Raw genomic sequence first — 13,892 nt, forward strand, 5'->3', positions numbered from 1 at the left:
AGAAGAAAGAGAGGAGAAAGAAAAAAAGAAATAAGGAATTGATGCCCAACAGATCCTTCAACACCATAATAGGAGCCTCAGAGCATTCCCCACCTGGCCAAATGAAGGCACCAAGTCCTGAACCCACCCTGAAGAACCAGGTGTACAAAAAGCTCCTATTTGGCTCCACTTGCCCTGGGGTTAATGGGATTTATTGCAGCTTGCAAGAAGTTCAGATGCCTTGAGCATGTGCATCCTGGGGGGCCATAGGGGGCAAAGCAACCACCTCCAGAAGAGCCCCTGGGGCTCAGAAGGATCACAAGAAAGCTGCACAGCCAGGGAGAAAAAATATTAAAGGATTTAACAGCAGCTTAAGACCTGGGGGTTTGGCAGCCCTGCCACGGAGAGGAGTTAAGCTCTGAACACAGAGGGTTATAAACTGCCAGTAGTGAGAGGCACGGCCGTGCAAGGAGCTCAGCAAAGGAGCCAGAGAGACTGAGGCCATCCAGAGCTGGGATGGACCCAAGCCAGGGGCTGTCCTGAGGCCAGACGGGCTCCTGAGAGCTGGCACAGTGATTAACTGCATGGAGAGCCATGGGGCTGCCTGGGGACATCTCCCCAGGGCTGAGCAAAGGGGGTGCAGCTCTTGGAGGCACCCACTGGTGTCTGCTGGTGCAGCACGAGGATCACCAGGAGGCTGGCAGGGACACCAGGGGCAGGCTCCTGAGCAAGGAGGCTGTGAAGGGATCCAGCACAGATCCTATGAGGAGAGGCTGAGGGAGCTGGGGATGTTCAGTCTGGAGAAGAGGAGGCTCAGGGGAGACCTCATCACTCTCTACAACTCCCTGAAAGGAGGTTGGAGCCAGGGGGGGTCGGGCTCTGCTCCCAGGCAGATATCAGTAGGACAAGAGGCCATGGGCTTAAGAATTTTTTCCTAATACCCAACCTAAACCTCCCCTGGCAGAGCAACCAATAGGTTGCTGGGTGGCAACCATCTCCTGGGTGTCACTGCCACGGCAGTGAGGACGTGGCCCTTGCAGCTCCTTGGAGCTAGGGGGAGGCATCAGCCAGAGGCATCTGAGCTGAGGAAACACTGATTTCCTCAAAAGTCCTCATGTGATCACTAAATCACTTCTCTCCCTTGGAGAACAGCCCTCACCATGTCACCCTGAGAGCTGTGGTGGGACAAGGAGACCAGAGTGGTCCCCTGGGTCCTGCCTTGCTGTTGGTGAATCCCATCAGGGAGCCACAGGTTTCCTGAGGAGGTTTGGCAGTGCTGACGCACCTCATGTTTTCCCTGAGGAGATCTCTGTGGCCTGGCAGGGTCTGTCTCTGGCTTTGCTACAAATGTGGAGCTAATTCACTTTTTTGGCAAGGCAGCTTGAAAATTTATATCCCCGGAGTGTGAGGAGATGAAAAGGCACCGTGCAAGACATTAACTGGAGTGCTCGACTCAATTACCATCATGTGAATCAAAATGACTTTAAGGATGCAATCTGGCTTTTTGCCACAAAAAGGGACGTCAGTGCCCAGGGAGGCTTTGGGGTCCTGGTCCCTGGCTCTTCTGGCATCATTCTCCAGTGACCTGTATCCTGCCCAAACCCAGCTTCTGGACCCAACGTGCTCTCTACCACATCAACACCAACTCTTGGGACCAAGGGTTCTTTAGGGGAATGCACATCACCCTTCCAGGGTCTCCACGGTGTGTGAGCTCACAAGAATGGGGTCCCAAACCCCTTCCCCACCCAAAGCAGCCCAAGCCATGAGCTCTTACCTGCTCTGCTCCAGAGTAGGGGTTGTTCAGGACCATGGGTGTGTTGTTCTTCCCCCAGAGGTCACCCAAGACACGGTCCTTCTCCATCTCAGCTGGTAAGACTTTTTGCTGCTTGGCTTCCCCTTCCCTGAAACTGAAGGGTTAAAACCCATTTGGGTCAGTGGGCAGCTGGGTGCTGGGACCACAGAGCCAGGTCTTGGAGTGGTGACTCCAGAACCTGCTCCAGCTGCTTCCCACGGGGACAGAAACTCCCTCGGAGGTGGGAGGGAAAGCTTGGCTGAGGTGATGGATCAATGAGAGCAACCCAAACACAAGAGAAATTTGGAGAGCAGTGCCTGCAAAAAAATTAAAAAACAACCCAGGAAACCCAACACTGGCTTGAGGGGGGTTACACACCAGATCCTTGGCACCCCAAAAAATCAACCTGGGGCCCTGGGGAAGCAAGCAGGGAGCTGGGGAAAGGAGACCTGCAAGCACTTCCAGCTGCAAAACTTAGCAAGGGCAGCCAGGTTTGCAGAGCAGCTTGGGGTTTATGAGCAGAGGAGAGGAAAACAGAGCCAAGGAAAGAAAGAGATGGTTCCCAGGAGAAAGAGACATTTCTCTTCCTGACCTTTACAGATGCTGCAAATGCTGGCGAGTGTGAGAGATGTTACTGAGGCAAACTCAGGGGTTGCCTTCCCTGGATAAGGGACTGAGGGTGTCCCCCCTGGGCTGGGTGGTGAGGCTGGTGACATTCCATCCCACCACAAACCTTGGGCCTAGGGAACACACCACGAGGGTAGCAGCGAGGCTGTGAAATGCCAGCAGAGCAGGGGACAGAAAACTGCTGCTGGATGAGCCCTCAGGAAGGAGAAAAACAAGTGGCGATTAGAGGCATGATGTTCTGAGATGCCAGAGGCGCTCATGATGGGAAGGAGCTCCATGGGTTGCAGGACAAGCTCCCATCACAGCTCCCTTTTGCTGCCCTTGCTCAGCAAACCATGGAGTTATTGGGCTCTGGCAAACGTTTTCCTCCTGCTATCAATTCTTAAAAGTCTTCCAGGTGTCAACTAAAGCCAATAAAGAGCCTTTTCTGTAATGATGTTGAACTTTGGGCACCAACCAAAGCAGGGATATAATTCCCAAGAGCACCATGCTCATGACACAGCCATGGGAAGCCACATTCATACAAATCCAGTTTCACAACCTTCCCCAGCTTGTACCTTCAGGTAAAGCTCAAGGAAAAAAACCTCATGTGGAGGTGATCTCCTTGTGCTCTAAATTTTCCATCATTTTTCTGCCTTCCAAGACCAATGTTCAGCTGCCAAGACTTTACACCAAGCTCCTGGCCACTGTCCAAAACCTGGCTGCCTTGGGGCCAGCTTGGTGCAAGCAAGGAGTTTTACTGAGGTTTCTATGTCCCCCCTTCAGGAGAAGAAAACTTCTGTGTTCTTCTGTGACTTGGCTCCTGTGAGTACATGGAAGGGTTTCCATCAGACAAGAACACAAGGACCCCCACCCACCACACACAGAGGTAAAAGACAACAGGTCCCAGCTCTCTGGATAAAGGGATAATTGTTTTAAACTGGAAGAGGTGAGATTGAGGTTGGACATAAAAGAGGAAATTGTTTGGGGTGAGGGTGCTGAGCCCCTGTCCCAGGTTGCCCCCAGAAGCTGTGGCTGCCCCATCCCTGGCAGTGTTGAAGGTTGGATGGGGCTTGGAACACCCTGGGTTGGGGGAGGGGTCCCTGCCCATGGGGAGGGTGAGTGATCTTTAAGGTCCCTTCCAACCCAAATGGTTCATGGATTCCCTGATTCTGTGAGTAAGGTTTGGACGCTAAGAAGCAAGCAAAGTCTCCTCATCCCACTGCACATCCCCACCTGGAGAAGCAATGGGTGCTGCTGCTCCTAAGGGAGGATGAGCAGGGCAGTGAGGTGCTGCCCTTCCTATAAAAGCACAGTTGGGTGTAGCTGGGACAAAGCTCCTGGGGGTACCTCCTGCCCCTGCCCAGACCTCTTCCAGATGAGGCTGCCCAGAAATATCCAGCTCTGTCTTTTTTGGAGAGAGGCAGGGAGAGAAAAGCCCATGCAGAGCAAGCACAGCCCCCTCAGCCTCAGCTGGGGGATGGGCAGAAATTAAAACAGAAAAAAATTCAATTGCTTCATTTTACAAATGTTTCCTGCTTGTTTCTTCTAAGTGCCTTGTGGGCAGGAGCAGGGGTTTTGGGGTCACTTACTTTCCTCTCCTGGCTTCCCCAGCAGAGCCAAGGGGTGACCCCCCACATTCACACCAGGACCCCAGTGTCAAACCCACAGGATAACCCAAACCCCCTGACCCAGTTCTGGGTCACACAGCAGCTCCAGAAGGCCAGGGGAGCCAAAGAGCCCTTCTCAGAGGTGGCTGGGGGGGCTGGGGAGGGTGCAGACCCCCCAAGGGGGAGGTTGAGGCAACCAGGCTGGACTCCTGACAACCTTTGGAGAAATCCTCCCAACTGACCACTAGACCTGACTTTTAAAATCCCATTTCAGTGTCTTCCAGGCCCTGAAAGCCAGGCTGGAGATGTGTCCTTGAGGTAATTGTTTGGCTGAATCCTCCCCTAAAGGCCAGATTCAGAGATCCCGCTCTGACCAGGTCCTACTGCCAGATCTATCAAGTACTGTTTAGCAAGATCTCCTGGATGCTTACCTTTCCAGAAAGGACCTGGTTTGAGGTCGTTTTTTGTTCTGAAAGGAATATTTGTTGGTTAAAAAAAAGACAGAGGAACACTGCCCACATCTCCCCCCGGTGCAAAGGCAGAGCCTGGGCTGCTGCCTCACCTTGGGAAGAGCATCTGGGCTGCTTGGAGAAATGAGAGGCACCACTGTTTTCTTTTGATTAATCTGATGATGTTGCAGTGCTCCGAGTGATGGAGCAGAAGGGAAGTTGCTGAGACAGCCCTTTGAGAAATTTCTCCAAAGCTTTTCCAAAAAGAAAAGGGAAAAAAAAAATAAAAGAAAAAAGGAAAAGAAGAAAGTTTGTGACTTCATTGCTTTGAATCTGCTTGGCAGAAGGAGCTCTCTGAACTTCCTGGCAGAGATGAGAGACCCCAGGAGCTGCTGCAGCCCCCAGGGACTGGTCCTGGATGAGCCCTAAGGATGCTGATGTCTACACTTCCAACCATGGCTCCATGCCATGGAGATGACACCAACCCCCAGTGTTGTGGCTGCAGGGATGGGCACTTTCTGGATCTTGTCCTGAAATCCCTACTCTTGAGCTTGGGACTGCATGGGACACACATGCACGTCCCCCTTGCTCTGAGTTTTGAGGGAGAAATAATCTTCTCGCTGCTTTCTTCCCCTCTCCTGTGTCATTTTGGAGGGGGATGCAAGACCCTACCGAGCTCCTCCTTCCAGGGCTGGAGGGTCCTTGCCTCACCTTTTTTCTGGCCCACAGAACACCATCCTCCCATGGCACCTTCAGAAATGGACGTTTCCTTGTGGCTGTGTCCCTGGGGACGTGTTGGACATGGTGCAAGGGTCAAGGCAAAGTCTGGTTCCAGAGAGGGGCAGGAGAAGGGATGGGGTGGGAGCTGGGCTTTACAAGGTGCAGAGGATGGAGAAGAGCTCAGGAAGGAAGCAGGAATGTTGGAAGGAGAAGGAATAACTCCAGAAGTGCATTCTCTGGAGAGGCAGCAGGGCAGGTGTGCCCAGAGCAGGCAATTGCAGAGCAACCAAACCGAGAAACCTGTTCCTAAATGGGGAAGGAGAGCTTGGGCAGCACTGAAAGAAGGGGACAACAGCCTCACCAAGGAGCATATGATGTGGCTTGGAGAAAGTCCTGCATGCTGAGAAGGGCAGAGCTGGGGTTAGAGACAAATGAACAGAGGACACTGCACTGAGTGACTTTGGAGAGGCCAAAAAATCCAAATCCTCCCAAGTCCAAGGCTGGTAAATGGTGCTGAGTAGGCACCGATGGATCAAGACCTCGGGGACTGATCTCAGCCTTCCCAAAGTCCCATCAGCCCCGTGCCAGATGCAACCTGCGCTGGTCATGCTCACCCCTTCCTAAAGAGCACCAGGAAGATTCCAACTTCAGCATCTTTGGAGACCAAACCTGGTTCAGATCTGCTGGGAGAGCACACGGGGGCCGTGGTTTTGTCTGCTGGGGCCAGGGGCAAGGGGAGCAGCAATCCCATGGGATGCAAGCACCAGGATGAGCATCGTTCATGCTCACACAAAGGATGCTTTGGAGTCTGAGGACTGCTCCGTGGGGGGATATTTGGGTGGCATATGCTGTCTGCAGGCACAAAATGCCTCTCAGGCTTCAGCTGGTGTAGTGACAAGGATGGAGAACCTGCCAAGGGGGAAGGGGAGGCTGAGTCCCTGCCAGAGCTTCCTTCTTCCCTGTGCTGCAGCATGGCAACAACACAACAGGCTGGGGGAACCTTTTCATTTCCCAGGTCTGAAAGTTTCAGGTACAAGCAGAGAATAATGAAGGCATCAGAAATGCAGATGAAATGTTTTTGAACCAGACAAAGAGATTTTGGCTGCGGGGAAAGAGGTGGGAGGAAGAGAATTTGCTCGTCGAGAACTGGAAAATTATGGGGTTTGTTCCAATGCAGGATAGAGCCTGAAACCTTGAAACCCTTCATAAACAAAACTCCTGCTTCCAGCACACTCCTCCCCCCTCTCCCAGGGCAGCTGATGCTGCTTTTGGGACTGAAACTGCCATGTTTCCATCATGCTGCTCATCTTATGGAATAAAACTGAGAAGAAAAATAAATACTGGCAACTCAGTGAGGAGAGGGGGGGAAGAGGGAAGGAAGATGGGACATGACAATCTCCTTAGAGCTCCGAGGGAAAAACAGACCTAGGTTAGCTGGCAGGGAGTGAATCAATCTCTATTTTTGTTTTCTAGCCCACAGTGAGCCTGGTGGCAGAAATGCCAGCTCTCATCATACCTTGCTCCCCACTTCCATGCTGCGGTTTATGATCAATTTCCTCGGAGATGATTTGAGCAGAGATGGTCACAGCCCATCCCACAGACCCAGGGCACCTTCCAGCTGGAAATCAGCAGGGAGGACAAGACAGGTCCTTGTGGGGACAAGTCCCCCTGGGAGTGCAGACCATGGGTGCAAGGGATGGAGATGATCTGGATTTTTTCCCCTTCACAGTCTCCAGTTTTCCTCACAAGTACCATGGGCTGGAAGCCCAAAGCATCAGGTGTGATTTGAGTGGCTTTTGGCAAAGCCCACCTTGACCAAGCTGCCTTTGCCTCCTTGTGAGTAACCTCAGAGTTGTCCTGCTGCTCTCTGCCCTGGGAAAGCTGTCACAGCTCTGCCAGCTGGCCTGGCTGGCACCAAAGGCTGCAGGATGGGAAGCTCAGCACCAGGCTGGAGACAGAACAGGATTGATCCTGAGACCAGTGTCTCCAGCTGGATCAGTGGCCAAGTGGTCCAGGAGGTGCTGAGCCCAACCCTGAGGGAGGTTTTGCAGCCTCCTGATCTCGAGGTAGAGTTCTGTTCCTCTTCTGACTGATGCCAGCTTCTCTCACTCCCCCCAAGCCTGGAGAAATCCCAGCCTCCAGCCGTCCAGAAGCAGCAGTCTGATAAATCTTACGCTTTTTTTTTTTTTTTTTTTTTTTTTTTTTTCCATTTCTTTGGCATCCACCAACAGCCCCCATGGCTGGCCACTCCCCATTGCTCCCTGACCTCTCTGCACTTCTCTTTCAGACCAAGAAAATTCATGGAGTAGAAGACCTTCACAACGCCCCAGCTCTGTCTGAGAGCAAGCGGAGGAGATGAATCATCTCCAGCACATCAAGAAGTGGGAGGAGAGGTGGCTGTGAGGTGCTCTTTACCCGGCAGGGTGGCTCTCAGTGACTTTTCTCTGCAGTTTATCTCCTTCCCCTTTTCTCTCCTCCAGCCCAGGTCTCCATGCCCCTACAGATCCCTCCCACAAGAGCACGGCTGCAACTTTTCATCAAGTAGAGGATTGGAAAGTAATTTTGACCAAAAAATGGATTTGCAGTCCTGAGGTACATAGATTATTTTTTTTTTAAAAGGCTATTGAAAAAGAAAGCAAGAAAGAGAGTGGCACTTTAGTGAAGTATCCACTGCACTAATATTCTTGCTGGCTTGAGGTCCTTCAGTTGAATCGAATTCAAAGAGCTTCAGTTTCATCTCTTTATGACAAGAAGAGATTCCTCAAAGAAAAAAAAACACTTTTTTCCCATCCTTTCTCCCAGCCAGACCAAATTTTCCTTAGAGAACCAGCAGCTGGTGGGATGGGATGGGGACACAGGGGTACAGTTTGAGGTGGTGTCCTCTGGGGGCTTGCCCAGATTATGCCCCTCAGCTCCACTCTAGGGGTTTTAACAAAAACACAAGGACAGAGTGCCCCTGCCCATGTTGTTGGACCTGTAGTCAAGCACAACCCCTTCAAATTCTTCATTCTTTGATTGCTTAAAGCAGGTTACCCCAGGGTGGCCCTCAACCTTCCAGGGTTCAAACCCTTCGAGGGGTTAAAATGCCTCATATTGCACAGCAGAGACCAAATCCAAGGGGTCTGGAAGCAGCCAAATGTGCTGAGACCAAAGGGACTTGAGGGAAGGATGTCCCTGAGCTCACCCCATCCTTCCCCAGACATCTCCCACCCGCCACCAGCACTGAGCTGAGCTGGGTTTTGTTCCTCTGACTCTCCACGACCACCCCAAAGGGCTTTGGGTGACCGTGTCCTCCACAGGGAAAGATGCATCATTTGGGAGAGAATGGAAATGACACCACAAAATCAACCCAAAACTGAAAAAAAAAAACCCAAAGCAACAACCAAGCAAGAAAAAGGAAAACAGGCGACGTGGGTGTTGGTCTGTGCTGGGAGCAATCAGGAGCAATCGGGCTCTGCCACTGAGGTGGATCCTGCTCCTCCATGGCTAACAAGCTCTACTTTGCCCTCTCCTTGTTTCAGATCAAAGAAATAAATACCTTTTCATTTTGTGCCCTGTGTAGGGAAGCAGGTGCAGCAAGGGAACATGAAGGTACAAACCCCTCCAGCCCTGAGCCATCAGCTTCAGCAAACCCTCCTGAAAACCCTTCCTGTTTTTCCCACAGCCTGCTGCAGCACTTGATGCTGCTAAAATGTGTTCAGGGACTTGGGGAATGGCGATGGGAAAAGGCAACTTTTAATCTGTAATAAGGAGCTGAGAGGCAGGAGAGCTGGTACCACAAATGGTAGTAACCAACAATGGTCCTGCAAAGCATGAAGACCCCCAGGGAGCTGCTTCAGCTCCAGAGCAAAGGGCACAGCTCAGGAAAATGCCCAGGAAGATCAGGAGGGCAACACCACACATAGTGAGACTTCACCCTCCTGGAAAAGCCATGGTGCAAGTGTCCAGTGTCCCCATCCTTGCTACACATGCACATGCACATTGCAATAATGAGCTTGAGCTGGGACCAGTGGAGGGGCAACCAGGCAGCTCTGCCCTTGGGTTTCAACCAGGGATGGGCTGCTCCTGAGCTCTACATGGGAAATATTTCCCCCCTGTGCAGAGGTCCCGTTGGCTGCAGCTGGAGTTGGCTCGGGGCTCCTCTCTCCCCTCACCAAAGCATGGAAGGTTTTGAGCCTCCTTTCTCCGGGGAAACCCTGTACTCTGCTGGTCTGACTTTCCCTCTCCCTCTCAGGAAGAGGGAGCACATTTCAAGAGGGAGTTTTCTAAAGCAGGATAACAAGAGCAGCCAGTGCCAGAAATCTCTGAGCTGGGAGGTGGGGAAACTGAGGAAGGGGATTTAAAAAAATTTAAAAAAAATTATCACAAAGGAGATTGAGAACACAGAACTGAAATCCCAACCCACGATCCACCACATTTCATAGTTCTACTTTCCACGAGACATGTACTCCTGCTGTTTCCTTGAAGTCCCATGCTTATATCTTTCTCCCTTTCTTCCACAATCTACTCCTTTTTCAATTCTTTTATCTTCCTCTCACCAACTTTTCCCCCCATTTTTTTTTTTTTTTTTTTTTTTTTTTTTGTACCCTTTCCTCTCCATCTCCCTCCAGCTACATCAGACAACAGCCACTTCTGGAGAGGTATCCAGCAGCACCTGAACCAGCCATGTTGCATAGCACATTTCACCAAGTGTAATATAAAAGTAAAAATAAAAATGTATTTAGGGACCTACCAGTCCACCTGGACTTCTATATCTCTTGTCTCTACCTTGGAGGGTGCATCTCCATCGCTGTCCTTACTGCTGCTCTTCAGGAGATCCAGGACAGGTTCGATTTCTTTGAGCAGTTCATTGTCTTCCACACCACCATTGAGGCAAAGGTGACCACAAGCCCCTTCCTTCCCCTTCCCAGCAGCATCCTGCCCTTTGCTGCTGGGAACCACGCCGTTCACATGGACCATGGGCTCCACCTCCCTCCCCACCTCTCTTGTCCACAGGGAGCCCATGGTGCTGCAGCCGTCAGCTGGCACTGGATGATCTTTGCCGTGCTGGCTGGGGTTGGACAAGTCAACAGCTTTCGGGGTGGGGCAGAGGGGTCTGGTGACACGGATGGTTTTTGGCGTCCCGTCCCCAGTGAAAGTGGTCTCTAGGTGAGTGGTGAAGCCCTCGGGACCCCGCAGGATGAGGACCACGTAGGTCTCGGAAGCGATGCTTCTCAGTATCTCCAGTGCTGTCTCATAACTCATGTCCACCAGGGGCCTGCCATTGACTGCCAAAATGATGTCCCCAGCTTGGATGAGGCCACTCTGCTCTGCAGCCCCTCCCCGGATCAGGTCCGAGATGATGACGGGAGGTTTGCTGACGCGTTCCTTCACCAGGAAACCGAGGCCGCCCACCTTACGCTTGAAGAGCCTCACCGAGATGACGTTGGGCTGGATCTGCTGCACGCTGAACACATTCTCTTCCATGGTAGCCCAACCCCTCCCTTCCCCCCTTTGACCCTTGGAGCCTGTGGACAAGGACCTTGAAACCCACTGGAGAAATTCCCTGCTTGAGATCTTTCTCTAAGCCGGGGTGGGGAAGGGACAACTGGTTTGGAACTGGAGGGGAAAAGGTCTCACTGCGAAACTCCTCGGGGCTCGGGCTGCAGCCTGGCTCTCTGCAGCATGCTCTCGGGTTCCGAAGCTCAAGCCTGGAGGACACACAGGGGGTATCAGAGCTGGAAAACGAGGAGAGGGGCAGGGCCGGACACGGCAGCAGGGGACAACATGCCAGCAGCCTGTCAGGCTCGGGTCCTGCGCTGGCCAGGGGAAGGCTGGCAGCCCGCTGGCTTCACCGGCATCCCGGCAAAGGCTCCACCAGCCTCTTTATCTGGAAAAGAATAATAAAACAATAAATACTAATTTAAAAAAAATTAATTCTAAAGGAGAAAGAAAAGTGAGACAGGGCACGAAGCAAGCGCGGCACGGGGCCCGGCATGCCACTGCCACCCCCGTCCCCACAGATGTCATCCCCCGGGCTGCGTTTGGGAGCCAGGCTGCAGCCTCCCAGCGCTCCCGGCTTTGTTTCTTCCGCTCCCCCTGCGAAAATCGGCACCATCTGTTCGGCGGGGGCAGGGAAAGGGCGGGGGTAGGGGTGGGAAGGAGAAGGGGAGCCCTGGGAGGGGGCTGCCAGGCTTGGCTGGGGGGGTCAGAACAAAAAAAACAACGGCATGAGTGGGGTTGGTATAAAGGGGTTGAGCCCCACCGGAGCTTGGTGGTGATTTCTGCTCCACCCCCTCTCCCCTACCCTGAGATGGTTTTCCAGAGTATCCAACAACCCGATGGTCGAGACGGATGGATGGGGGTGGCCAGACAGGGGCTGTAGGGCCCCCACCCAGGGTGAAACCCCTTCCGGAGGGGCTGTCACACCAAGAATGTTTTGGTGCTTCAGGAGGAAGAGCAGCAGCTCCAAACCAAACGAGAAGTGGCCACTGAGCTGCCCTCTCGGTCCCACCAATGCCCTCAGGGTGGAAAACACTTTTAAGGCTGCTGCAGGCGCTGCAGCCCCAGCTCCTCCTCTCCCCATGTTTCAAACCTGTCCTGGAGACACCGGGGACACAGCTGCTCCTGCCCCGGGGCTATCCACCACAGCAGGTCCCAAACAAACCGCTCCAACTGATGGAAAACCATCCGGAGGAGGACATGCAAGGAGTTCACTCGGCTCTCAGGAGAACCTCATCCAGCTGCCCACGGCTTTCCACAGCCCTCCTGTGGCCCGGGGAGCCACGGCCCATTGACTCCTGATGGGTCCCTGGTTCCCACCCTGCCAACGCTTGGGTTTGGTGCCTTCAGCTCCCAAGCCCTCTCCACATTCCCTTGTCAATTCTTAGATGCTCTGGAGAACATTTCTCTCCAGAACCGTGATTTAGCAGCAAACTGCAACCCAGATGCTGCCTTTTCTAACTCTGGATTTTGAGGAGGGAAGGGAGAGCAGGAGCCCCAAAGCACTCCTTTCTCCCAGAGGCAGCACCTTCAGGGCAAAACTTGCACCTTCAGACACCCAGCCCAGAGTTTCCTTCCTCTGACAGCATCCAAATGGGAAAAACAGGGATGTGAGGAGCAGGGCAAGTGTCACCATCCCAGCATTAACTCACCGGAGCATTTTAATCCTCCCGTGACGGCAGCTGCTGACCTCAGACTGGCTTTTTTACGGGCAAGTAAAGAATGAAGCAATTAGAGGCTGATAGCCCGAGGTGATGGATTAAATCCCTCCTGCCCTGCCCCGCCCCTGAAAAGGGTTAAATGCCACCCGGGTGGGTGGATGGGCAATCACCTGCTGAAGGGCTGGTGACAGAAACCCCAATTGCTGGGTAACTCCCTGCAAGTGGCCCTGGAGTGGGACCTTGGTCAGTGGTGCCACCTCCCAGGGCTGGGGAGAGCAGTGCAGGACATCTCCAGACCTTCAGCCCACCCGAGGAGGATGGAGGGAAGGTCACATATTCAGGGAAGATGGAGGGAAGCAGAGATCTCCTTCTACAGGGAAGGTCCTGTCCCTCTTCTCCCTCTTTTACACCCCCAAAAAAGCTAAGAGAACACCCTAAGTTCCTCCCTTTTTGCCTACCAGGCTGATTTCCAGACCTTTTTTCCAAAAAAGCTCCTAGAAAAGCTCAACATCTATTACATGCACCCAGCTCCAGCCACAAAAATATTGCTGGATGTGAAGCATCCCCCAGCCCTGAACCCTGCTGCCACCTCAGCACCCCCTGTAAGAGGGAAGAGGAAAAAAACAAAAGGGGGATGCTGGACAGGACCTAAGCACCCAGCCAGGGCTTCCTCCAAGACAGGGGGCAGAGCACCCCCAAGAGCACCAGCCCTGCAGACATGTGGGTCGTGCCCACGGGTGATGGGTATCAGCTGGTATCAGACTGGTACCAGCTGTGGGTTCTGCAGCAGCAGCTGGGGAATGGCTGAAACCCAGGGAATGACATTCTTTGCCCCATTCAGGCCTTTTTTACCTCTCCCTCCAACTCAAGCCCCCCCCCCCCCTTTTTTTTTTTTTTTTTTTTTTTTTTTTTTTTTTTCCCCCTCGGCTTCTCCCCAGAGTAGAGAAGGGCCAAAAAAATCCAAAAGGCAGAGGGGCAGGTGAGGAGATTGAGAGCAACCTGTCTGTAAGTCCCTGATCCTTCTGCTTCTTTGGGGAAGACTTGGACAAGGATTTTGATAGAATCATTTCAGTTGGAAAATAGCTTTAAGATCACAGAATCCAACCCTCATCCAGCTCCAAAACCCTGCAGAAACTCCAGCTGCAGATGAAAGGGAGATCTTGAGGGCATGAGGAGGCAGCAGGAGAGACCTGGGAGCTGAGGGGAGACTTCCCCAGATCCCAAGCACGGGCTGAGGGCTTTCCCCAGAGCCATCTCCTGGGGTGTCCCAGGACACCTGCAGATCTGTTCCTTCTCAGAAAAAAAACCTGAGGGCTTCAGCCCTGTGCCCTGAGGAGAAGTTTGCTGCATGCAGCCTGCATGGCTGAGGTGTGCTCAGCTCTGCTGGGTGCAGATCTCCCCACTAGCACCAGAAATTCTGATTTATGACCTCAAGAGCAGCAGCACATTTGCCAGGTCATACATTTAAAGCTCCTGGAGGTGCCACAGGAGCATGGCAGCCAGCAGGGTTTCACTGGGTTAATGTTCCTCGGGTGCAAACCCTTATTTCACCCCTGAAGGGCAGCCCAGAGGTGGTGGAGGCCAGGGCCAAAGC

The 13,892-nt window shown here is 52.9% G+C and overlaps 1 protein-coding gene across 2 annotated transcripts in view; it reads right to left on the bottom strand.

The window, feature by feature from the left end:
• The window catches only part of NOS1 (nitric oxide synthase 1), a 74,442-nt gene that overhangs the window by 32,476 nt on the left and 28,074 nt on the right, over window positions 1-13,892 (bottom strand). For both annotated transcript variants that reach the window (XM_071763764.1, XM_071763765.1), the window contains exons 2-3: window positions 9,889-11,025; window positions 1,754-1,886 (exon numbers count right to left, since the gene is read on the bottom strand). In XM_071763764.1, the coding sequence (XP_071619865.1) occupies window positions 1,754-1,886; window positions 9,889-10,622 (867 nt within the window). In that variant the 5' untranslated portion in view covers window positions 10,623-11,025. The remainder of the gene's footprint in view (window positions 1-1,753; window positions 1,887-9,888; window positions 11,026-13,892) is intronic.

This window comes from Heliangelus exortis, chromosome 19 (assembly GCF_036169615.1).
Source record: "Heliangelus exortis chromosome 19, bHelExo1.hap1, whole genome shotgun sequence".
NCBI classification, from domain to species: domain Eukaryota; kingdom Metazoa; phylum Chordata; class Aves; order Apodiformes; family Trochilidae; genus Heliangelus; species Heliangelus exortis.